The sequence below is a fragment of the Silene latifolia genome, chromosome 4 (assembly GCF_048544455.1).
Source record: "Silene latifolia isolate original U9 population chromosome 4, ASM4854445v1, whole genome shotgun sequence".
Classification (NCBI taxonomy): Eukaryota; Viridiplantae; Streptophyta; class Magnoliopsida; order Caryophyllales; family Caryophyllaceae; genus Silene; species Silene latifolia.
In genome coordinates this window covers 15,760,625-15,787,117 of record NC_133529.1, presented here as the reverse complement: position 1 = coordinate 15,787,117, position 26,493 = coordinate 15,760,625, and the positions used below count along the sequence as shown (strand labels likewise).

The 26,493-nt window shown below is 37.0% G+C and overlaps 3 protein-coding genes, 2 long non-coding RNA genes and 3 other non-coding genes across 8 annotated transcripts; 4 read left to right on the top strand and 4 right to left on the bottom strand.

Annotated features, from left to right (window-relative positions):
- Window positions 1–878: 878 nt before the first annotated feature.
- LOC141652107 (uncharacterized) lies at window positions 879–2,881 on the bottom strand. The gene is made up of 3 exons (XR_012546973.1): window positions 2,792–2,881; window positions 1,609–1,697; window positions 879–1,063 (listed from the first exon to the last, which is right to left on the bottom strand). It is a non-coding gene; the product is annotated as an uncharacterized LOC141652107 (long non-coding RNA).
- Window positions 2,882–7,681: 4,800 nt separating this feature from the next.
- TRNAS-GCU (transfer RNA serine (anticodon GCU)) lies at window positions 7,682–7,763 on the bottom strand. The gene has a single exon. It is a non-coding gene; the product is annotated as a tRNA-Ser (tRNA).
- A 3,451-nt stretch (window positions 7,764–11,214) lies between these two features.
- On the top strand, window positions 11,215–11,410 carry LOC141654501 (U2 spliceosomal RNA). The gene has a single exon (XR_012548059.1). It is a non-coding gene; the product is annotated as a U2 spliceosomal RNA (small nuclear RNA).
- A 1,257-nt stretch (window positions 11,411–12,667) lies between these two features.
- Window positions 12,668–15,109, top strand: LOC141653106 (uncharacterized). Its single transcript, XR_012547340.1, has 3 exons — window positions 12,668–12,889; window positions 12,990–13,097; window positions 14,921–15,109. It is a non-coding gene; the product is annotated as an uncharacterized LOC141653106 (long non-coding RNA).
- Window positions 15,110–17,342: 2,233 nt separating this feature from the next.
- LOC141651127 (putative mitochondrial protein AtMg00820) lies at window positions 17,343–17,687 on the bottom strand. The gene has a single exon (XM_074458848.1). It carries the CDS (start codon window positions 17,685–17,687, stop codon window positions 17,343–17,345), a length of 345 nt encoding a protein of 114 aa, XP_074314949.1.
- A 1,597-nt stretch (window positions 17,688–19,284) lies between these two features.
- Window positions 19,285–23,136, bottom strand: LOC141651126 (uncharacterized). The gene is made up of 3 exons (XM_074458847.1): window positions 22,995–23,136; window positions 20,757–20,776; window positions 19,285–19,866 (listed from the first exon to the last, which is right to left on the bottom strand). The coding sequence occupies exons 1-3, from the start codon at window positions 23,134–23,136 to the stop codon at window positions 19,285–19,287; spliced, it is 744 nt and encodes a 247-aa protein (XP_074314948.1).
- On the top strand, window positions 21,566–21,761 carry LOC141654490 (U2 spliceosomal RNA). The gene has a single exon (XR_012548048.1). It is a non-coding gene; the product is annotated as a U2 spliceosomal RNA (small nuclear RNA).
- A 2,138-nt stretch (window positions 23,137–25,274) lies between the features above and the next one.
- LOC141651123 (uncharacterized) lies at window positions 25,275–26,084 on the top strand. The gene has a single exon (XM_074458846.1). The coding sequence runs from the start codon at window positions 25,275–25,277 to the stop codon at window positions 26,082–26,084; it is 810 nt and encodes a 269-aa protein (XP_074314947.1).
- Window positions 26,085–26,493: the final 409 nt, after the last annotated feature.

Sequence of the window (26,493 nt, the reverse complement as noted above, 5' to 3'; positions counted from 1 at the left end):
CTGCACAGAAACTTCCTAACCACAACTTACTAAAATATTTATTACTCCTAATCCGTATATCCTATAAGTATGAAACCAACGCCCATTTGGACACTAACTCGCGAAACTATCTCTCATAAAATTTTCATTCGTAGGCCAATAACAGAAAAGAAATGACAGTAAGGTCAATTAAAGTGTAACATCAACTAAACGAGTTTGAGCACTAAGTCATTCATTTCTAATGTCCCAATTCTTACAACTAGACTATCGATACTAACTCATACCAACTTAGATCTCACACTGTACTTACGTAAACATATACCCCATAGAATCCCTTCGCATCTCGATCTACTCATTACATCTAAATCACGATTGTGATGACTAAAGATATGAAATTCTATCGTGTTTCTTATTACTATCACAAGACTATACTAGCATGGCTTTGGGATCACATAACCGCATATTACTTAGTCATAGTAGTGCTATCAACACATCATTCATACAATTACTTACCGTAGCGTTATCCTGCAATAATCAATGTATCGATCAGTCAACACTTAGGCAACGATATATGAATTTCTGTTCAACCTCAAGCAACTTTTCTACCCTTTTCTCTCGTATACACTCATGGTTTCCGGTTCAACTGAGAGGACCACTGGTTCGGTGTGAGGGGGCCCCTAACTCATACCTTACCGTAGTGTGCTCCTAACAGTTCTATCCCGGTGTTCATTTTATTTAGACACATCCTATGTTCATTGGGCTCATTGGTTCAGGCCTGAGGATCGTTCGCTCTGATACCACTTTGTAACACCCCGGTTTATTAAAGAAGTCCTCGTCAAGACATTCCCTAATAAAACGGACTGTTACCATCTCGGTTTCCCGAGGTAGTGAATAACAAATTAAACTCCACGGCAATTTATGTAAAATTTTAACTTAATTATTACAATTACTCTTTTCAACCCAAATTACAAGAACTGACGTAAATAAAAGTGAAGTCTTCTAGATGATGATCTAGCTACTAGGTCGTCTGATCCAGTGTCTCACGCCCATAAAGCTCCCGTCCTATCTCTTAAACCTGTCAAGTCTGCTCGCCAATATTTGGGTCGTCACAGGTGTTCACGAATACACAGGGTCAACCGCGAGGTTGAGTAGGGAAAACAATAAAACAATAAAATATGATATGCATGATACTCCGTCACCTCCATCTCCATCTCATCTCATCACACACATCTCATAACCCGAAACGCCACCATACCGATCCCGGTAGACTATATATATCGACCAAGTCGATCCGCCACTCAACAATGAGGACACCAGTCAAGTCCTGCGAACCCGCCTGGGCCTTATCACAACATCACATCGTATCTCAATATCGTCATCACCACATCATCCTCCAACTCCAATGCATATGAATGCTCAAAAGAACTGATGCAACACATTATATATATATATATATGGAACTGATAAATCATAAAATCATGCCAGTTACCCGATGTTGTGATATCATACTCAATACGATCAAATCAATCAATCACCTTCCCGAATATAAATGATAACGTAATTCAACAGCCATGAAACAAGTCAACACAATTCAACAACAACGATAATCAGTCAAGTGTATTTCCCTACCTCATAGTGCCAGCAAATCCAATTAAGCAGTTAAGAAGTTCAGAAATAAAGCAACGAATCTGATTATCGATCCTTCACGAATCCGTCACCTAAAACAATTATAATATTTATAATTACTAATTGCTAAATATAGATATCTCCCAAAATAGAAGCTTTCCCGAAATACAATCCCGACACCAACTTATGCCCAATTGATAGCTAAAATAACCCGATTAGTATTTGACCCAACTTCCCAAAATAGAAGTTATTAAAGTAGAATTTCTTAAAATGGAAGCTTTCCCGATATAGTAATTTTCCTCTTTTAACAAACCCGACTCAAAATCCGTCTTTAATTAATTACTTATTATTAATTATTATTTTATTTTAAATAACTCGGAACTTAGATCAAAACGATAATTGGAGGTTTAAACGAATTATACGATTAAGTACCCGAATCAACCATTTGAACAATTCAACACCCGTCTCCAATTATTTAAATAACTCGGAAGTTAAATTGATTAAATTACTTAAATGTTACGGAAACTACATTAATTAATTAAGACACGACCGACTAAAGAATTATACGATTAAACTATGCAAACCCGCTTCGAAACAATTCGAATACCCGCATTAAACAACCCGTCCCCTTTACACTCACTCACCCTCACCGTACGCCACTCACACCACCACGACTACCACCAACCATGTCCCCCACTTCGACCCCACCACCAACAACCACCACCAGCCTGGTCGATCGCACGGGAGTCGAACCAGGGCTGGCAACCGACGCGTTCACCGTGCAACACCACCAAACACCCTCTGTTCTCCCTTCACCACCACCGCAGCCAACAACTATTCCCTTGCCAACCACCACAGACCTGGTCGCCACCAGCCCACGAACCCCGACAACATGGAGCCACCATTTCGACCTCCCCCGAGTCCACGGTGGCTCCACCCCAAAACTAAACACCTAAACCCGTCTGAAAAACATAAAAAGACGTGATTGACTACCCCTGTCAAAGCCGCCTATTCCAGCCACAACCACCACCTATAACCGCCCTAACCACCACCCTTACACTCTACCCTGACCACCCATTTACCTTACCCCGACAACCACCACCAGAAACACCTATAATAGACACGCAAATACCCGCAACGAAACCCGACAACAAGAAGAAAAACAGAGGAAGGGTCGAGTGCTTACCCAAACCGCCACGAAAACCACCACCTAGGGCCGCCTTACCACGCTGACAACCACCCTACTTTAACCCTTGCTGCACTGTCAAGGCCCACGCTCACTTTCGCTCCCTCGAAATGCGTGAAAAGGTGCGATTGGATCTCGAGAAAGGAAAGGTCGTAAGTGTGTGTGTGTGTTCATTATGCTTAGGTTGGTGATGGTATTTGTAGGGAGTGTTTGCATATTATTTTACTTAAAGTAGCTACTATAATATAATTAAGGTAGGGTATGGGGTGTGTTGTTCATGACGAGAGGTAGTGATGGGTATAGGCTAGTTAGTTTATTATTTTAATTAAAGTATACTTATTATTTTAATTAAAGTTAGTTTACTATTTTAATTAAAGTTAGTTTATTATTTTAATTAAAGTTAGAGTATTATTATTAATTAAGTATAATTTGGGCTGGTCATTTAATTGGGCCAGCTCAAATGGGTCGATTTCAATTTCCGTACAAACCCGTGTTAATTAACTAGGACCGATACAATGCGAGTTAAATAAAATAAATTGCCATAATTACCGACTCAACAAATTACCCAACTTAACCAGCCCAAATGGGTCGATTTCAATTTCCGTACAAACCCGTGTTAATTAACTAGGACCGATACAATGCGAGTTAAATAAAATAAATTGCCATAATTACCGACTCAACAAATTACCCAACTTAAATAGTAATATAAAATACGGGGTATTACAGTCTTCCCCCCTTAAAATGAACTTCGTCCCGAAGTTCGCTCCCATACTCAACAACAGAAAGGTATTGTATATTGTACTTACGGACGTCACGCATTTCTAACACTGTTAACGCATACTTTCGACACATCAATTAAACATAACAAATACGAAATGTTACAGTTATGCTCAAAGGTCTTAACTTTTAATGATGTAAAGTATGGAGTATTTATAGTAAAAAAGGAGCAAGAGTTTCGGTTTAGCAAAAACCCTAAGTGCCGTGGAAGTCTTGTAAAGTAAGAAAGAATTAGGTTAAATCTTTTCTTAATTCTTTTCCAAGACTTGCCTTAATAAATAATGGGGGTGTTTGGTAAACGGCGGATTGAGAAATTTTCAGCATATTCAAGACTTTTTACATGTTTGACTCACCAATCTACTATTTTGAGTGTTTGGAAAAATTGAAAGAGTAGATTGGAGTTCAATCTACTGTTTTCCAATATGCTGCTCTACCCAGCATATTTACATTAGCAGATTGTGAAATATGAATCCGTCCACAATCTACACATCAATACAACAATCTATTAACCAAAATCTGCTAATTACCAAACACTTCTACTAAATCTGCTAATTGAAATATACTAGTCAAACCTGTTAATTCAATCTGTCATTTACAATCTGCTTGACCAATCTGATTCTGCTATAATAAATCTGCTGATTACCAAACATGGCCAATATCTTCCTATCTTAACAACTCACCAATATCTTGTAGATTAGGAAAGATAATATAAGGAGATAAAAAAATCTCTAACAAATATTATCCTAATATCTTAACCCTTATCCAAACAAAGGCTTATTCCACAAGACCAAAATTACTATTCACATTTTACTATCACAACACTATTTACGTTTTACTATTCATGCAGCATTATTCATCTTAGTATTCACGTTTTACTATTCACAACACTATTCACGTTTTACTATTCATGCAGCACTATTCATCCCTAATATTTTTATATAGAAATGAATAAATCAAATAATGAAGAGATAACAAATCTCTAATCAAATATTATTTTGAAGATTTACTCAATCTTTTCCTTCTATCTTTACAAAAATAATATCTTATAAGTTAGGAAATAATAAATCAAAATAATATAAAAGAGATATTAAATCTCTAATCAAATATTATAAAGATTTACATAAAACCCTAACTTGTACAAAGAGTAACCGTGTATGAGGAAAAAACGACTCATAAGCCCAATCCTCTTTCACGAAAACCCTAGGTAAGATAAATTAGGTTTAGGGTTTTTTAGAGTATGTAGAAACTAGAAACCCTAATTAGCAAGATGCCTCAACTCATAAGTTGATTCAATCATAATTACTAATTATAAGTTCATAGTAGAACCATACTCAATATTAAAATAAGCTCCCTTGTAAAATAAATACTTTTACTAAAACATTTAAAATGGTTTTCCAAAAACAATTTTAAAAACTATTTTGTCGTGTGTTTTATAAACTTCACATCTCAATGTTATAGTAAAAGAGCTATAACATTGAGCTCTTATATAAGTAATGTTATAGCTGTGAGGCCATAACTTTACCGATGTAAGAAGTCCATTCTTACGTTACCATTACGAGATAATCACCTACGCTATTCTAATCTTCGTTAGGAGATCTTCGAGTGTAGGTTACTTCATTATTCAAGCTTGATCAATCTTTAGATGAGCTTAATCTTCTCATGACGCTTGAATAACTCTTTCACTATCTTGTAATATATTGATCCGTGATTAAGGGCTTGATCACAATATGTTCTTGTATACTTTCATCACAATTCTTTAATGCTTGCGATTAGTAAGTCCAGTCTAAAAGACTAAACAAACAATTACGCGCAACGAGTATATAGAATATAAAACACTCTTGACATTATCAAAACATAAACATATATATATATATCTATATGGTTCAACATCTACGACTGCTGTACAAATTATATTCTACAAATGGGTAAGTGCGAAACGGGTTTGTAATACCCGGTTTGGTTGAACTCAAAAAAGGGGGTTTCTGCATGATATCCTTGTGTTTTTCTGAATTTTACGCGGTATCCCATGTTTGTCAAAACATCATTGATACCCGCAAAATTCATGAAAACCTCTTACAATACCTAAAGTACTCTAATTTGTCTATTTTAATTATTTACACTTTTTGTTGATCGTTTGACAATAATTTGTCATTTTGTCATACCATTAACATAAATATCGTTTACGGAATCGTGAACATACATTTGTTACAAAATTTAACTGTTTAAAAAGTCGTTTTTAGTAGTTTGGGTATATTTAAGAACTACGCTGTATTTAATAAGTTTAGGGGGCACTTATAATATTTTTAAAAAACGTAGAGATGTATATAAAATTCGAAAAAATACAAAGGTGACATGTAGAAAATCCAAAAAAGAAAAAAAAAACTAAAAAGAAATGAAGTTTACGGGAATAAAAAGGTAGGAAGCTTAATAATGGTAACTAACAAGCTAACTACACAATTGGATGTAAAAATAGCGGTTTGGGAGTGAATAGGGGTCTCGCTATTGATATTTGTTCACGTATTTTGTTTTGTGGTGTCTTATTCTTTTGCTCATCTATATTAGGTGAGTTTTTATGGAAAAATTGATCATACATATAACATATCCATTACGCTCACTTGTCAGTTGTCACCCACTAACAACCGTCACACAGTCTCCTCCCCTTTTCTTCGTCTTTGTACCAAAAATAAGAGTAAATTATCAAAAACTCCCTTTTAAAATATACTTTTTAAAACTTACTCCCTTCTAAAAAGAAGTTTAAAAATTACACCCAAAATATTGCAAAAAATTTAAAATTACTTCCCAATCTTTATTTTTGCATTTTTATAATAAAAATGCTTCTCATTTTTTTATTTCTCATATGTTTATCTACCTCCATTACAACTCTGGCCACCTTTCTACCACCCAAGAACTCCACGGTAAACCACCACAATCCTTCACCCAAAATCCACCAACATATTCGTTATATGAGAATAAAAATTTAGGGGCATTTTTATCATAAATATGTAAAAATAGGGGTTTGAGAGCAATTTTAATTTTTTTGCATTATTCTGGGTGTAATTTTTAAACTTTTTTTTAAAAGGGAGTAAATTTTAAAAAATGTATTTTAAAAGGGAGTTATTGATCATTTACCCCAAAAATAAAGGTAAACAGTTGATCAGAACAGAGAGAGAATACCGACGCAAAAGTTAATGGTTTATTGGCCTACCATAAAGGAGCCAAACCTACCACCTCCAACCACAGATGGTTGCAACATTATTAAGAGCGGAGTTGAAAACTGAAAAGTTTATGAGGGTGTTTAGTAAACGGCGGATTGAGAAATTTTCAGCATATTCAAGACTTTTTGCATGTTTGACTCACCAATCTACTATTTTGAGTGTTTGGTAAAATTGAAAGAGTAGATTGGAGCTCAATCTACTGCTTTCCAATATACTGCTCTACCCAGCATATTTACATTAGCAGATTGTGAAATATGAATCCGTCCATAATCTACACATCAATACAACAATCTATTAACCAAAATCTGCTAATTACCAAACACTTATACTAAATCTGCTAATTGAAATATACTAGTCAAACCTGTTAATTCAATCTGTCATTTACAATCTGCTTGACCAATCTGCTTATGCTAATATCAATCTGCTGATTACCAAACATGACCTATATATTATTATGTTTTGTCGCCACTTTTGCCTCAAATTGGGATTGATCTTAAACTTCTCTTGGCTATTTTTGGCAAATATGGCCCCCCTAATTGTCCTTAAGTTTTATACTCTGAACTTGTTATCGGCTTATCCTTATTTGCGGTATTTGAGTTTTCAGTACATATCCGGCAGAAAGTCGTATACTTGCACAAGGGGAAGCCGGTAAGGGAATTCCTTTTTCTTAAAATAAAAATAAAAACATAAAATGTTACCTGAGAGATTCGAACTCTCGCGGGAAACCCCATGTACTTAGCAGTTGTCCTTAAGTTTTATACTCTGAACTTGTTATCGGCTTATCCTTATTTGCGGTATTTGAGATTTCAGTACATATCCGGCAGAAAGTCGTATACTTGCACAAGGGGAAGCCGGTTAGGGAATTCCTTTTTCTTAAAATAAAAATAAAAACAAAAAACGTCGCCTGAGAGATTCGAACTCTCGCGGGGAAACCCCATGTACTTAGCAGGCACACGCCTTAACCACTCGGCCAAAGCGACTTTGTTGAACAATTATTGTACAGTTATTTACTTATATAATCACTAAGATTTGTTGACTTTTTCCATGCACGACTATATTTTTCATTCGTGATATACTACTCCATAGGTCAAGTTATTCTCTGCCAACAATATGGACCAAATATTACCATTTTTTTTCTTAAATTCAATACATTATGGCAATTAACCCAAAATATAGTCGGGTTTCAGCAAAGATTTAGTATAAGTGTTTGTTCTTCGTTATTGGTAAATGAACTAAGTATGGGTTTCAGCAAAGATTTACGGGGGAGGGTCAGGAGAAAGCGCAGCAATGCTAGACGAGTCCATAATACAAATTTGTTATACAAAGGAAGGTGTCACTTAGATTACCAGTGAATCAGTGATTGATGCATTTTTCAGGTACTAATCAACAAAATAGGAATGCTGGCCATTGCTTTCTATGTAAACACCATATGGCCAAAATCAATATATAAGTATCTGATCTTTGTAGTATCGTCTTGTTATAGGAATTATTTTTTTGTTATCGTTGTCGTAATCTCTAAATATGGTTGATGTGCTCTCGATTTTATCAATGAATGTATGCAATTTGTCCACGTCTCATGAATTCGTCTAGGGGAAAAAAATAAAATCGTTTCTTACCAACTTAAGAATAGTATCATCTGAATACATACAATCAAATCGCATTTACATAGAAACATTTCTGATTTGATATTAAATGATGCAATTTGTTTTGTATAAAACCCGACATTGCATAAGCATATTCAATTCAACCATCCCTTACGAAAAACACGAATATCTGATATTTGTTTTCCCTGCAAAATGTACTCCAAAACAGCACAAACTATTCTAGTTCTTTTCCTCTCGACCATTTGCTTACAAAATCTACAGTTAGCACACGGAGATACCGGTCTAATAGTAATGCTCTGTCGAGAAACAGACGCTTACAAAGAATGCTGTAATTGTGTGGAATTTATTGCTGGCCGTAACGTCTCAACAGACCTCGGTGTACTAAAAGCTGTCATGACCTGTGGTGCTCGGGCTGTAGCCGCACTGTACTCTGACGGCCATGCAAATTTACAGAAAACTACAGACCCGGCGTTAAAGGAAGCCTTGACTGTCTGCCTCAATAAAGTCGAGGCAATTCAAGGACCGCTTAACGCAGCTGGAGCAAGCGCGGATAAGAGAGATTTCAGAGGTACCGAAGGACACGTTCAAGAGATATTAACTCTGGTTAGTACTTGTGATGATGCTGCAAGGTCTAAGAGCCTTCAATTCCCTGATGTTGTGGTTACTGATTTGGCTACTGTTCAGAGGGATTGGTATGGAATTGTTTTCAAGATGTTGCATCTTCTTCGTTAAACTTAAATTTGCTATCATTATTGCAACACATTTATAAAACTATAATATACTACTGTACTACACAATTTACTATAATACCATTTTGATCCGATTTAAACATTTTACTAATATTTTCTTATATTTATGTACCGAGTACTTGTTGAGTGGCATTTATTTCTCAAACTACATGTGATGAGTATTCTAAAAATCGTGAACAATTGAACTTTTGTTGAAGGACTTGAATCGCTTGCTTTTATGACTTGTCGATGTGGACCGACTTTATTTTGAACGACAACGCTTGTTTGCCAAAGAGGGTTGGTATTCATGACCTTGGATCAGGCCCCATCAACATCATATTCAACCTTACGACTCTGTTTACACGAAAAAAAGAACAATTCGATAGTATAGGTGTGACCGCATGAATCAAAATTAAATAAATAAAAAGAAGTAGCATGCAATGGATTGATTTGAAACTATCCTAAGAGAACATTAAATCACAAATTATGATATCAAGAAAATTAACTACCACTACTCCTTCGTTCCGGTTATTTGTTTATCTTTGATTTTCGCACAAAGATCAAGGAAAGACATACATACAAGTTAGCAAATATTTTTAACCATGCTAACAAAAAGGCTCGCCCTAAACTCATGATCCGAAACCATAAGTACAAATCAAACTTTTCCCATATGGTTTAAATATAAAACCTATAGCGTGTTCATTTATTACTATCGACAAATAAACGAGATACATATGTATAGTACTTCGTAGGATCATATCTAACTTAGACTAACTTTCGTGATGCGTCTCGACATACTTTTAAATCTTATAATTTGAAGTTTTACAGTAAGTTTTTGCAAGATCCCTAACTCCATTCTTCTTCACATCATATGACTTCATGCCCGATCCATCCTTGGCATACAATAACTCCCCATTGCCCTTAAAATACAAGGTTTCAGTGTAATTTAACGTAAAGATGTAATATCTCACCCATGAATTTGAGTTGCCGTAATTTTTCATAACCATATATCATGACATCATATTCCGAAAGATCAACACAAAACATAGCTAGACAACCAAGTCACTAAACACCCGTCGTCCGTCGACCACCTTAAACGTAACAATATACATGCGATCATTGTTTATTATCGATAGTGAACCATCTACGACAACACTTGTGCCTAAAGCCATCCAATGTATCGCGCCATTGAGGAAAACTTGAGACCCGACTAAACAACGCGATGGTGGATGTACATTGGGCTTGGTAATCCCAATAACAATCTCTAGATATGGTTATTGTTATCTCTAGATATGATTGATGTACTTTCATTTATTAATGAATATATGCAATTCTTCCCCCTTTTCATAAATGTCATATAAACCAACTAGGGAAAAAATAAAATTGTTTCTTACCAACTTAAGATGAATAGTATCATCTGTATACATAAATGCAATCAAATCGCATTTACATAGAAACATTTCCGATTTGATTTTAAATGATGCAACTGTTTTGTATAAAACCCGACATTGCATAAGCATATTCAATTCAACCATCCCTTACAAAAAAACACGAATATCTGATATTTGTTTTCCCTGCAAAATGCATTACACAACAGCACAAATTATTCTTGTCCTATTCCTCTCGACATTTTGTTTCCAAAATCTACAGTTAATTGATGACTTATAAAAGTTATAACGGAAATAATATCGAGATCGTATCAATAATCCGTAGTTTATTAATGACTTATATTGTAAATAATGTTGAAATTATATCAACACACTCATCCTACCGTATATTTCACAATATGAGTAACAAAACAATTTGCGGAAATAGAGTCGAGATTATATATATCGACACACTCATACCGTGTGTGTTCACAATATGAGTAACGTAAACTATTCGTTTTGATACCTGTGCTTTATTTCTTAGTTCTTATTATGCTTATTAAGTTAAAAAGTGAGAGTTTTGCACCATTAAAACTGAAAACAATCAACAATGTAAAGATAATGACAACTAAGTATTACTCATAAAAAGGAAAATTATCCCACATCGCTCAGAGAGAAAAAAGAGAAGAGCGTGATACAATATAAAATCGGAGACGGGCCTAAAATCAAATCATACCTTTCTCGGCCTTTTGGCTAGATCAAGTGTAGTATCTGTTCTTATCAGTTTAATATCTGATATGTGGACCATTGGTTCACACGATATTAAATTTATTTTTTTAAGAGGGGAGGTCCATCAAGGTAGCTTGCTACCTGGGCCTTCACGCGTCGCCCATGCGTTGCACTATTGCACGGGCCTGGTGCACCTCTCCAATTCCAGTTTAATTTTTACAATTTTTGCAATTTTTTAAGAATCAGTGGTCTAATAATTTGTCAGCCGAGTCGAGGGCGTTGCACTATTGCACGGGCCTGGCGCACCTCTCCAATTTCAGTTTAATTTTTACAATTTTTGCAATTTTTTAAGAATCAGTGGTCTAATAATTTGTCAGCCGAGTCGAGATGAGATGATGATGATGAAATCGTTAATCGTTTGCTCTCAACAAGTGGGAGGATGTGACTCATAGGCCGTAGCTTTGGTGAAGGGAACCTACCGGAGTCCTGGTATATGTGATCAGTCAAGTAAACTTCCCTCAATAGTTGCGAAGTTATTTTAATTCGCGGCCATGAGTCGAGTCATCAAACAAATTATGATGACAAACATCTGGACATTTTACTTTTATATAAGGCGGTCAAAGTGATTTGGAGGTACGCAGCCTTGTATCAATTATGATGAAGGCTATAACTTGTGATCAAATTGTCTAACTATACATGCATTAATCTGAAACCTATAACGTATTCACTTACTACTATTGACAAATAGACGAGGTACATATGTACGGTACTCCGTATGATCGTATCTAATTTAGACGGTTAGGCCAATAACAATGTCATCGAACGGAAAAATAACATACTATAAGAACTTTCGCGGTACGGGTGCTTACGTGTATGCATCATATCTATGGCCAATCTTCAGCTTCTGAGTTCTCAATGATCCTAACGGGTAGACTTGATAGTACTAAGCTCTCGACATATATAAATCTTATAATTTGAAGTTTTACAGTAAGTTTTTGCAAGATAGGCTAATTCGATTCTTCTTCACATCATATGATGAATTGATGTGTAACACCCCGTAATTTTGGACCGTTAATATATTTTAAAAGTAATATTTTGAATCAACTTTAATTTAATATTAATTTATTTGAAATAATAATAATTCGATAAAATATAATTTTACTTTATTTTGAGGTAATATAATTATTTTTGATAGTTTGGAAATGTTTAAAAGTAATTTAAACTATATTTGAACCTTTTCTTTAATAAAAGGTTATTTCGATGAAAAGTCGTAAACATGGGATTTTCTATTTCTTACGGTCGTTGGGTAAATGAGTTAGGATATAGGGCATAGGGGTACTTAATTTTCTTGTAATCTCGTGTTTAAAAACTTTGGTCTTGTCGGAATTCAGATTTGACTTTACTACGTTTAATTATTATCGAAACGAGTCAAACCCGACTCGTAAAAATCCCGACTAAAAATCCCGCACCTTCCTCCTCTCCTTTTCTCCTTTCCTTTCACGCACACCACACCTCCTTCCCCTTCATTTTTTCTGATTTTTCTTTGTATCATCATCTCCATCGTCATTCTATCATAATCATCACCCAAAACACCATTTTCATCATAATTTCTTCGTTACTAGTCCGTTTTTCGCAAAATTTACATTTCCGGAATCCTCTCGCCGAGATCTAAAACCTGGTATAATTTAATTTCAGTTTTCTTGAAGTTGCTTTAAGACGATTTTTGGGTATAATTTCGGTTTTGGTGATTTTTGTTGTGTTTTTGTTGTTTTTAATAGGTGAAGATTATGAGGATGATGTGGGGGACTCCTATATAGTAGAGGATGATGGGTAGCTACTGTTTTTAGGATTTTCTCAAGGGTTATTTTGCCTTTTTCTAGCTTAAGGTAACATATTTCGAGTTACTCGACGATTTAATGTCACATTAGTAGTTGTGTTTGTTGTTTGTTGTTGTTTTGAGACGATCTTGTTGATAAATAAATGAATGGAGTAAGATGAGTATGATTATGTTTAAATTATGTTAACCATTGGTATATTATTGTTTAGAACATATTTGGATGAGTAAATACATGTTGTGTCAAGTCCGCGTGTTGGCTGGAACGTGTCAGTACCGGACCGAGACATTTTCCAATGTTTCCAAAAATATGACAGATTGAACGGCGTCGAAAAATTAGGTGGTTTAGCCACTTGAATCACTCAATTCGGAGTCCGTATGAGTATTTGGCGTCGTTTTACCGAAAAATTTATAGAAAAGTTACTGTTCACAGACCCGCGGTACTGTTCACAGCAGTGAAACAGGCCCGTGATGGGCCGCGGCAGGCCCGTGCTTGGCCCGGGTTGGTCCGTCACTTGTTTCGCGGTTTTTCATGCAATATTTGTTATTTCGGGTTCATTAATGTTATAGTTAGTATAAGACACATATGAGTACGCTTTTGAATTGAATCATATTAGTAGTAAAATTTATGTTAATGGTAAAAATTAAGTTTATATTAGTAGTTGCACATGTTAGGATAGATTATAAAATAAAATTGTAATGAATAGACTCAAAATGAATTTTATAGTAATAATTGTAATGTTTTGATGATTGTGCCGAAAACTGAGCCTTGGTCCCTTTGACTGATTCGATGTCAGTTAATTGAGTGATTGGTCAGTCGCAATTTAACCCGTACCTGTCGCAGGGCTGGGGTTGCGGGTAAAAATTCGGTTGGATGACATTTGGCCTTATTCTTGTTTTAGGCCGTTTATTATGTTTTTATTTCACATGTATTGTTGGGTTGTCTGCTGATTAGACATTTATATAGCCTTTCACATGATAGAATATTAGAATTTATGTTTGTAAGTAGGACTTATTGCCCTCTTATGGTAAAGTGGGTGTCTTACTTGACTGGTGTGGTTTACTTGTGTGGTGTGGGCTAAAGTATTCAAGCTGGGACTAGCTGGGACTAGGTTCTAGGTGAGTACTTCGGCCTTCATCATAGATAGGTCTTTATAGTCTTTGACGAGTATATGTTCACTGCTTGATAGCCTTTGTGTTCCTGACTAGTGGATGTTTATCCAAGTTGGGGCATGACCTCGTCGATTTTGACAAGATGGGGTCGGCCTTAAATACTAGCCAACCCTTCGGTGGTGTCCTTAGGGTACTCACTTCATGGTTTTAAAAAAAGTTGTGAGTCTTGGGTGCGGTGGTGTGTATCCGCATGTCTAGGTCTGCGCAGATTTTAGGCTAGGGTTGTGTTGTCTCTTGGCCATGTTTTCTTAATAGTAACCGCTGAGCCAAGATACCGGTTCGATTACCTTCCCTACCTCGTGGTATAGACTTGAGTTACAAAGTGACTATTGACCGTGCTAAGAACTTATGCCTGTCTTTGATATATTGCCCTTTCTTGTTTGGTGATTCTATGAATCATAGAAGGTGAGATGCAAGCCGGCTATGGTTGATAGAGTTTGGATTCCTGGATGTTATGTGATTCACATGATAGTGTAGTATGAGTCGGTCTAGTATTCACATGCTAGGACTATGTGTTGTTATATTGTTGTTCACATGATAAGCACGATTGTCTAGCATCTATATGCTAAGGCTTTGTGTTATTCATATTCATATTCTTATGTTTTCATGTTACATTAATTATGACATTTCGTGGCTGGGAGGACTCGAAGTTACTCCCCACTGAATTGTGGCTTTCGTGTTTGTATAAAATGCGAATGACAGGTTGATGATGTTTAGATGGGGTACACAGACGAGCTAGTGAGCAAAAGAACCTTGGACTTAGTTTGGTTATATTTTGTAGTAAACCTTTAAACATATGGTTGTGATATATTTTGGAGGGACATATGTCTCCCTCTCATACTTTGGTTTGTATCACTATATTCTCACGACTTAGTATTGTTATGTAAATTAGTTTGTTAGTATTTGCAGGTTTTGGCACTCTTCATTTGGAAATGTTTGTGAATGGTTTAGAAAAGTTTTAAAAATTACAGGTTTTATCTAGTTGAACCAATTACAAACATATCCTGCCAGTTTTTCCGTAGAATTTACGTGTTTATTTTACGCTAAAAAAATGAGGGTGTCACATGATGCCTAATCCATTCTTGAAATACAAGGATTTACTGTATTTTATCGTAAACGTGTAACATTTCATCCATATATCATGTTACACGACGTCCGAGTCTAAGATGTACGACAAAGACTCAGATTGAGGACTAGCAATCAGTTTCGAAAATTGTGAGAGCCCGAGCCCGGCCCGTCGTGCGCGCGCGTGTGATGGTACGGTCCCTTTATCACTACATATCTAGTAGTCCAATACAAATGATCACTTATAAACTATAATACTCCAACATATTTTATCAATGTGGGATTCTTTTGAAGTAAAAACTACGCAGTACTTCCAACAATCCCCCACATGATTCAAAAGAAGAAGAAGAAGAGAAATAGCTGATTAAGGCAACGGAACGTAAGTCTTAAGATGACAATGTTCCTGAGGAATTGAATTGTCACCCAAAGGCATACAATTACCTTTCATGTACCGTATCGAGTTGCTCTCGACATTGGACTCTCCACGGTGGTTTGTAACGGATAACTGCGCACGAACCTGCATTCGAATCTGTGTTCGTCCTCGCGAAATGTCATAAAGGTGCCCCTCACATGCCTGGGATCTCGTGAACGCTCTAGAGGTCCTAAAGCCTAAGAACCTCATAGGGGGTAGGGCATTTGCCCCACATTCACATAGGTAAGTCCATCAGGTTTGACTGTCACAAACCATCCTTGAGCAAGGACTATGGACTTATTAAGAGCTTAGCTCAACCTTCCTCACATGACAGAAATAACACAATAAAAAGAATACTACATCACTTTTATTAAAATATGAATGGTAGTAGTATTACAACATGAGATCCTCGTGACTTCGTTTGACCCATTGAACTTGGTAAACCCAAGTGAGGGAGCCCCATCACGATTCACTCCCAATAGGCTTTAAACCCATTCCTCATGCTGACTCCAGCACTAATTTTCTGCAGAGGCCTTTCGTGAGAGGATCCGCAATATTCCTCTCCAATTTTACATAATCCAGTGATATCACATTATTTCTGATCAGATTCCTCACTATAGCATGTCTCAAGCGTATATGTCTCCTCTTTCCATTGTAAGCTTGATTGCCTGCCACACCAATGGCTGCTTGAGAATCGCAATGCATTGAAACTGATGGAGCCGGTCTCCCCCACAATGGAATGTCTGCTAACAGGTTCCTTAGCCACTCGGCTTCCTGTCCTGCCAATTCTAAAGCAATAAACTCATATTCCATTGTTGATTTTGCAATACAACTCTGTTTAGAAGATTTCCAAGAGATAGCACCACTAGCCAAAGTAAACACATATCCACTAGTAGAATGAATCTCATCATTATCAGACACCCAATTAGCATCACAATATCCTTCTAAAACACATGGTGATTTGGAATAGTGCAAACCCCAATCCATTGTTCCCCTAAGGTATTTTAGAAGTCTATATAAAGCATTCCAGTGTGACTGATTTGGACTATGTGTATACCTGCTAAGACGACTTACCGTATAAGCAATGTCTGGTCTTGTATAATTCATTAAAAAAATGACACTGCCAATTATCTTAGCATATTCTTCTTGGTTCACGCTGACACCCTCATTCTTTTTTAGGTTTATACTAGGATCATATGGGGTTTTGACTGGTGCACAATCAAAACAGTCAAATTTTTCAAGAATTTTCTCAACTTAATGTGACTGATCCAAACTCAAACCCCATTTGGTCCTAGAAATTTTTATACCAAGAATAACATTGGCTTCACCTAGGTCTTTCATGTCAAAACGAGAGCTTAAGAAGGCTTTGGTGTCATTGATTACTTTCATATTAGTGCCAAAAATGAGCATGTCATCAACATACAGACAGACAATGACACATCCATCTTTGTCACTTTTAGCATATACGCAAGCATCCGAATCATTTACATGAAAACCATAAGAAATAATAGTTTGATGAAATTTGTCATACCATTGCTTCGAAGCTTGCTTTAGACCATACAATGATCTAACCAGTTTACATACCTTGTCTTCTTGTCCTGAGATTACACAACCCTCTGGTTGCTTCATGTATATTTCTTCGTTCAATCAGTCTTCATTCAAAAAAGTTGTCTTAACGTCCATTTGATGCACAAATAGATCATGTATAGAAGCTAATGCAATTAAGGCCCTAATAGTAGCAACTTTAGTAATAGGAGAGTAAGTGTCAAAGAAATCCAAACCTTTGGTTTGTCGATTACCACATACAACCAATCTAGCTTTATATTTGTCGATAGATCCATCAGGATTGAGTTTCTTCTTGAAGACCCATTTGTTGCTTAGAGGTTTACACCCTCTAGGCAGATCGGTGAGAATCCAAGTGTTATTACCTTTGATGGAATCTATCTCACTGTTGATAGCTTCCAGCCAGAAAGTAGAATCGATGGAATTCATGGCCTCCTTGTAAGTTCGCGGATCATTTTCTAGAACATAGGCACGAATATCCTCCTCATCAAGAAATTCTTTTTTCTTCCAAACTTGTCTCAAAGTCTGGGCCAAAATCTTTTGCTATTCTAGCCCTTTTGCTTCTTCTAGGTTCAGTCACTGCATCTGCATTAGTTATTGCACTAGTAGAAGCATTATCAACATTATTGGAAACAAGTGGTAAACGAGGTTCAAGGTTAGTTTTCATCGGAAAAATATTCTCAAAAAATACAACATCTCTAGATTCTTTAATAGAACCAAAACCTGAACCATCCTTTAGAATAAACCTGTAGGCCGTGCTGTTAGAAGCATAACCAATGAATATACCGTCGATTGTTTTTGGTCCAATTTTGCTTCTTTGACATGCAGGTATTCCAATTTTTCCCAAGCACCCCCACACTTTGAGGTAGTTAAGATTAGGCTTGTGGCTTTTCAAGAGCTCATAAGGAGTTGTCCAATTTTTTGTGTGAAACTCTGTTAAGTACAAAACAAGCAGAAAGAATGGCTTCGCCCCACATGTTAGTAGGCATACTGCCATTCCAGAACTAATAAGCATAGCATTCATCATGTCTTTCAAAGATCGATTTTTCCTTTCGGCTATTCCATTTTGTTGAGGTGTGAATGGGGCGGTGATCTCATGGATAATGCCATTTTCTTCACAATATTTTTTAAGTGGATAACCCTCATATTCACTGTCCCTATCAGACCTAACACGTTTGATTTTAAGGTCTAATTGATTCTTAACTTCAGCTTTGTAGATCATGAATTTTTGCTCGGCTTCATCTTTTGTACTTAACAAATACACTTTAGTATATCTAGAGAAATCATCTACAAAAGTGATATAATAACGCTTACCTCCTTGGCTCATTGTGTTTCTGAAATCTCCCAAGTCCGAATGGATTAATTCAAGAAGAGTCGAGGCACGATGGACTTGTTTATTAAACGGTGTCCTGGAATGTTTAGCCTCTACACATATCTCACATTTGTCAAAAGTCGTATTACTAAAGCCATGTATAAGGTCAAGATGTTTCAATTTTTTAACATAATCAACATTTATATGACCTAATCTAGCATGCCATAAAGTAATAGACTCAGCAAGATAAACGGAAGCGGTGGAGTTTTTATTAATAGTCACCACATCGAGCACAAAAAGCCCGCCATTACAAAAACCTTTTCCAATAAAATTATTGTTTCTAGTGAGTACAAGTTTGTCAGATTCAAAAGTGACTTTTATACCGGCCTTGTTAAGTAGAGACCTTGAAATAAGGTTCCTACGAATTTCTGGAACATGAAGAACATTATTAAGTTCGAGAATTTTACCGGAAGTTAGCTTCAGTTGTACCTTTCCCTTACCAATAACGCGTGTAGTGCTAGAATTGCCCATGAACACGCATTGTCCGTTAGTTTCTGGCACATATTCTTTGAACGCTTCTTTCTCACAACATATGTAACTCGTAGCTCCGGTATCCAAGACCCATTTTGTGATGTTGCTTACCAAATTTACCTCGGATACAACGGCTGCAATTACTTCATCTATTTCGGTGAGATGAGCTTGATGCTTGTTTTTTTACTTTTCTTGGGATCCTTGCGGACAGTATTTTGCGGAATGTCCTGTTTCACCACAAGTGAAACATTCTCCTTTGAACGGCCTTTTGGGTTTGAAATTTGTTTGTTTTTTCACTCTGTGGATCTGGTTTGGTCTCTTGTTGTTGTGGTTGTTGTTGTTATTATGTCTAAGACCCTTGTTGCGATTTTTTGTCTCAACGAGATTGGCATTGGAAGAGGAATGATCAACTTGTTTACCTCTTAACTGGATTCGATTTTGCTCTTCAATCTTGATGTGTGACACTAACTCAAGAAGAGTGAAATTCTTTTGTTTGTGTTTCATGGAGTGCACATAATTCTGCCAAGACAAAGGGAGTTTCTCGAGTAGACAATTAGCTTGAAAAGTTTCACATATTTTCATACCCTCCGCGATAATATCAGCACATAAAGTCTCATACTCATGAACTTGATCTAACACAGGTTTTTCATCGGTTATACGAAAATTTAACCATCTAATACAAGCATATTTTTTAGTGCCAAAATCATCTTTTCCATATTTTGTTTTAAGAGCGTCCCAGATGTCTTTAGCAGTTTCAAGTTTGCTCTATATCAAAAATAAAGGTTCTGTCATATAGTGCAGTAAAATGCCACGGCAAGTTTTATTGTCTGCTGGAAAATCCCGTTCACTGTTTCCTGGTGCTTCAGTTCCGGTTAAAGTATAATCTATCTTTAACTGGCTTAAAAGAAAATCAAGTTTTTCGGACCAAATCCTATTGTTTTTACCATCAAGTAGATCCAATTTTGACATATCAGGGATAAAAACTGTAGGCATAAGAGTCGGATTAAAAGAAGCAGCAGAAATTGGCATAGCCATATCGCCTACGATAAAAATTTAACGAGAAAGTAATTTTTTTTTAAGAATTTCAACTTTAGACTATAGGCGGTATCACTATTGAGAAAACAACAATCGTTAAAACTTACCGCGCGTGTGTGGTGGTACGGTCCCTTTACCACTACATATCTAGTAGTCCGATACAAATGATCACTTATAAACTATAATACTCCAACATATTTTATCAATGTGGGATTCTTTTGAAGCAAAAACTACGCAATACTTCCAACACTCAATTGGTACATCGACCACATGAAATTGGCAACTCCAAGTGACTAAACACCTCGTCGACCACCTGAAACGTAACAATATACATGCGATCATTATTTATTACGATAGTGAGCATCTACGACAACACTTCTGCCTAAAGCCATCCAATGTATTGCGCCATTGAGGAAAACTTGAGATCCGACTAAACAACGCGATGGTGGATGGACATTGGGCTTGGTATTCCCAACAAAAAATCTCTAGATATGGTTATTGTGATCTCTAGATATGGTTGATGTACTTTCATTTATCAATGAATGTATGAAATTTTTCCCCCGTTTGATAAATTTCATATGAACCGCCTATGGAAAAAATAAAATCGTTTAATTTCTTACCAACTTAAGAATAGTATCATCTGTATACATACAATCAAAATCGCGTTTATATAGAAACACATCCGTGATTTGATATTAAATGATGCAATTTGTTTTGTATAAAACCCACCCGACACTGTACTTGAAAAGCATATTCAACCATCCCTTATGAAAAACACGAATATCTGATATTTGTTTTCCCTCCAAAATCCACTCTAAAATAGCAGAAACTATTCTTGTTTCGAAAATCTACGGTAAATTGATGACTTATAAAAGTTATAAAGGAAATAATGTCGAGATCGTATCAATAATCCGTAGTTCATTAATAACTATATATTGAAAATAGTGTGGAGATTATATCAACACACTAATCCTGCCGTATATTTCACAATATAAGTAACGAAACAATTTGTGGAAATAGAGTCGAGATTATATATATCGACACACTTCTACCGTGTGGAATGGAATGACAAACCATTTAAAATTTTTTTGGTTCATTGGAAAAATAAACATAAAGGTATAGAGTTTGAAACCATGAGGAAAAGATGGGTATGAGATTCCAAAGGGTTGGAATGGAGTTAGAATCCATTGGGTATCTAACTCCATTCCAAAATGCTCCAACCAAACATTGAATCCATTCCAATAATGCCAACCAAACATCCCCTTAGTTCTTATGATATGTGCTTATTAAGTTAAAGAGTGGGTGTGTTTTGCACCATTAAAACTGAAAAAAATGTAAAGATAAAAAGGAAAACTATCCTTCACCGCTCAGAGAGATTAAGAGAAGAGCTGATACAATATAAAAACGGAGATGGGCCTGAGAACAATTCATACCTTTCTCGGCCTTTTGGCTAAGATCAAGTGTAATATCTGTTCTTATCAGTTTAATATCTGATATGTGGATCATTGGTCCACGCGATATTAAATTTATTTTTTAAGAAGGGAGGTCCATCAAGGTAGCTTGCTGCCTGGGCCTTCACGTGTCGCCCATGCATTGCACTATTGCTTGGGCCTGGTGCACCTCTCCAATTCTTGTAACACCCCCATTTATCCAAGAGCCGGTACTAGGACTTCTCAGATAAATGAGACTGTCACCATCTTGGATTAGCCAAGGTTGTAGATACGGAAAGGGAAGGAAACGCAGAAATATAAATATAAGTGGATAAAAGTTTTATTACAAATTTTTAACCAACCAAATCCAAAGGAAATAAAGTAAGACGCAGCGGAAATAAAATGATAACTAAGTGGTAGACTTCTATAAGTGAACTAAGGCTAGGTCGGTCATTTCATGCTCTCGTGCCCATCCCAGCTCCTATCTGATCTGCCTCACTGACCTGCCAAATCTGCTCCCTAAATATGGATCATCACTAGTGTTCAAAGTATACACGGCCAACCTCACGGTTGAGTAGGATAAGAATCAAAATAAAATGCAAATAAGAATGAGATATGCAAATGCTATGATCTAACAACTGAGCTCATCATCCCGAAACTCCCACCCCGCCATTCCCTAGGCCGAGGTATAACCAGCATAAAAGCCGAGGACACCAGAGACAGGTCTGCAGAACCAGCCTGGGCCTTAAACAAAATCCAAAATGATTTCCGTAATGTATATGCCATGATTATGAATGCACAACTTATAACGTCACAGTCCAGGTAATAAACCAATCCAATGAACAACTGACATGGCATACGATTAGTATAATTACTGAAACACCAAAAGATTAAGTATCCTACCTCGTAGTAAGCACGTCTTGGCACAGAAATCAACTATCGTTCAGAAGTACTCCACCACAAACTCGTTTTCTAAAACAATAATACTCTATTAACTCTTGCTAATAAACCATTAATTATTTAAAATCACACTACCAATTATTGAATATTGATTTAATCCATTTACCGTATTATCGGTTGTATAAAATTCTTTGCCTTTATATATTAAAGGGAAATATAATTACTAGTTACAAAACCCAATTATATTATCAATTACATACCTTTAAATATTAAATAATTATGGTTTCCTATAAAGTAAATTATAAAATTTAATTCCTTTATTCATCAAATTCAATTTATTATTATTACTAGCTAATTTTATAAAAATATATACGAGTTAACCTTAAGCGATAGTATATACATGAGATCGTCGCAAAACGCAAACCTCCAAACATTCTGCCCGTTTTTCCAGCTGAACCCGACACTATACACGGACAACCTACACCATGCCCAGCCACGGTCAGGTGCTTGGATCACGGGGAACCTCACCTGAACACCTCCTTTCTGTCGTCCCACTGCCACCGTCACAACTGCCACCCTCAACACCCTTCTTTCGCACAGCCTGCCCAACACCAAACAGCAACCCGACACCACCATAAACCGGCCCTACACCACCTTTGGCCACCACCATGATCGCCACTGATTCCCGGTGTTTCCAGAGGTGGTCCCTCTCGCCGCCGACCACCAGCAACCTCACCAAACACCAATACGAACACTCATTACAGTAACTTCCCTACCTCCCCTGTTTTTTTATAAAACGAACCAAACAGCCACCGTAGTAGCACTATTTGGTTCGTCCCCGTCCACCCAACGACCACCACCCAGTCCGACATCATCCCAGAAACCAACCCAACCACGCCAGGTCAGACCAAACACGAGATGACGGGTGTAACACACAGCATGCCGTCTCCATACCTTACCCGCAACCCCTGTAACAACCAATATAGCCACCCCAACCAGCCCATAACCGTTCATTACAAATGGGTCAAACTAAAATAAAATGGGTCATCACCAGGTTTCATCATACAAATCAGAAATGGTTATCGAAACGAAATGCGAAATGGTAAACGAGTTATCGCTACGGATATACAAATATACGATCATAAGCTCTACGGTTATCGGATGGAAAATGAAATGATAAAGGCGATATCGTGACCTTACCTTAGCCGGGAAAATGAAATGTTAAGCCTGCAACTGAAATGTCGAGTGTCCTCAAAGCCCTAGCTATTGTCTTCCCAAAACCGTGTGTTTTCCTTTTGTTTTTTGTGTGTGAGGTGAGTGTTGATTAGGGTAGGTTTATATAATTATAAGGAAGGTAAGGGTGGTGAGTGTGCTAGGGTTCCCACGGTCAAATTAAATAGGCTCACATCTTTTGGGTCAAACAGCTATACTCGGCCCAAGCTAAATTTGTGTCACGTAGAGATAGAGAGAGAACATAAAACCTAAAAAAAAGAGAAACAAAATACGATTAAACCTTCTTAAACCCTAATCAAAAAATTCCCAAAAAAATGTCGATCGATTGTTCAGATACTGTTCAATTTCCCCCTCTAGGCTCTAATACAACTATAATCAAGGATCCGGTTTGTGTCCCTCCTGTTGTTTCATCAACTGAGAAGGTGGTAGTTGGTGGACCAGGGAGTTGTGATAATCGGAAAATTGGGAATGTTAACCATATTGTTGGAATTGCTCCTTATGACCTGGATTCATTGGTGCCTGAGGCTGCTTCGGACCGGGAAGTTCAGAGGCGTCGTAAAGGTAAACAACATATGGCAAGCATTCCGGAAGAACCTGCGGACATGCTCCGCTTTACGGCTGAGGATGTGAAGGAAGAGTTGGATTACTGGAAGAACTCCGTCTATGGTTTCGTTTTAGGAGCAAACCCTCCAGTGGAAGTTGTGGAGGGATTTCTTAAACGACTCTGGGCTAAGTTCCCAATGGAAAAGATAGCCTTCTGCCCAAATGGTGTCTTTCTTGTGAAGTTTAAGACGGAAGCAACCCAGAAATTGATTCTCCAGCAAGGTCATTTCCTCTTCGACAACAAGCCCCTAATTGTGAGGCCGTGGAGTGAGGATGTTGAGCTGGTGAAGGCAGATATTAAGGATGTACCTGTTTGGGTACGTCTACATGGTCTACACCTTAAGTTCTGGGGTAAGTGTCTTCCTAAGATTACTGGTCTACTGGGTTCATATGTCAGATGTGATGATGCTACTACTGGCAAAACTCGGCTTAGGTTTGCCCGTGTTATGGTAGACGTCCCATTTGGTAAACCAGTGCCGGATTGTGTGAAATTTATGGACGAAGATGGGAGGGTTGTGACTATTAAGATAGAATTTGAATGGAAACCCATCTTGTGTTCTACCTCTGGTCATGAAACTAGTAAGTGTAGGAAAGGTTCTCCTGAGAAAACAAAGAAGGGTGGTGTTCAGAAAGAGAAGAAACAGTGGAGACCTAAACAACCACCTGTTAAGCAGCCTGCCAAGACTGTGGCTACTACCCAGCCTTTGGTTCCGGTTGCTGTCACTGCAGTTGTTTCTCCCTCGTCTGTTATTACTCCTCCTGCTGTTACAGTCCCTACTGAAAAGCCTAATCAGTTTGATGTTACCTGGGGGCGTGATGGTAAGTATCATATGGTTCACACTCCTGGTCGTAATATCATCAGATTTAGTAGATAGGAGATAGTTGATGCTGGTCTGAGTTCTGTTAAATTTGGCTCTCATACTTTATTAGAATCCTTGAATAATGTGACCCCAAAAGTTGGAATTGGGATAAATGGTAGCGCATTACCTCCTTCTGGGGGTAATGTCTAATTGGGGTTTCTGGAACATTAGGGGGATGAACAGTCTATCAAAACAGAAGAGCATCAAATGGTTTTTGAATCATCATCAGATAGGTCTGTTTGCCCTCCTTGAGACCAAAGTCAAACCTTTGGCTCTCAAAACTGTTAGAAATAATTTGTGTGCTGAATGGTGTATCTCTACTAACACTCAGTATCATAAGGGTGGTAGGATATGGATTATTTGGAAGCCTACAATGTTTAGTGTTCATTTCATTGAATATAATGCACAATTTATGCATATGATGGTTAAGGATTTGGGGAAGGGGCAGCTGTTTCACTTGACTGCTGTCTATGCTTTTAATGATACCATGGAAAGGAAAGCTTTATGGAATAAGTTGTGTCATTTTAAAAATAGTATAAATGGTCCTTGGGCAATTTGTGGTGATTTCAATATAGTGCTAGCTCCTGCTGAAAGACTGGGGGGCAATAGTACTATGGAGGAAATGGATGACTTTAAGTATTGTGTTGATGAATGTGAAGTCACTGATTGTCCAGCTAGTGGTTCACTGTATACATGGAGTAATAAGCAAGAGCTTGAGACTAGAGTTTATAGTCGGTTAGATAGGGTTCTGGTTAATCATGAGTGGCTGGCTGAGAATAGTAATATCTATGCTCATTTCTATTGTGAAGGAACATTTGATCACACTCCATGTGTTATTCAGTGTGTGAATGTGGAGGGTAAGAAGAGAAGAAACTTTAAGTACTTTAATATGTGGAGCAGTTCTATTAACTTTAAACCCTGAGTGCAAAATATGTGGGGTACTAGGGTTAATGACACTAATATGTTCAAGGTAGTGAAGAAATTTAAGATGTTGAAATTCCCTCTAAAACAGCTCAATGCAAATGATTTTAATGATGTGGAGAATAATTCTACTAGAGCCAGGATGAATCTGGAACACATTCAAAAGCTTTTAAGGAATAATCCTATGGATCCTGTGTTAATCCAGCAAGAAATGGAGGCTGCTAGTAGTGTGAGGTTCTTGGATAAGGCCTGTCATGAATTCTTAACTCAGAAATCTAAGGCTCATTGGTTGGAACATGGTGATACTAATAGCAAGTATTTCCACGGTATGATTAAGAACAGGCAGGCTAGAAACAAAATTCTGAAAATTGAGGCAGTGGATGGGAAACTTTGTGAGGAGGTGGATGATA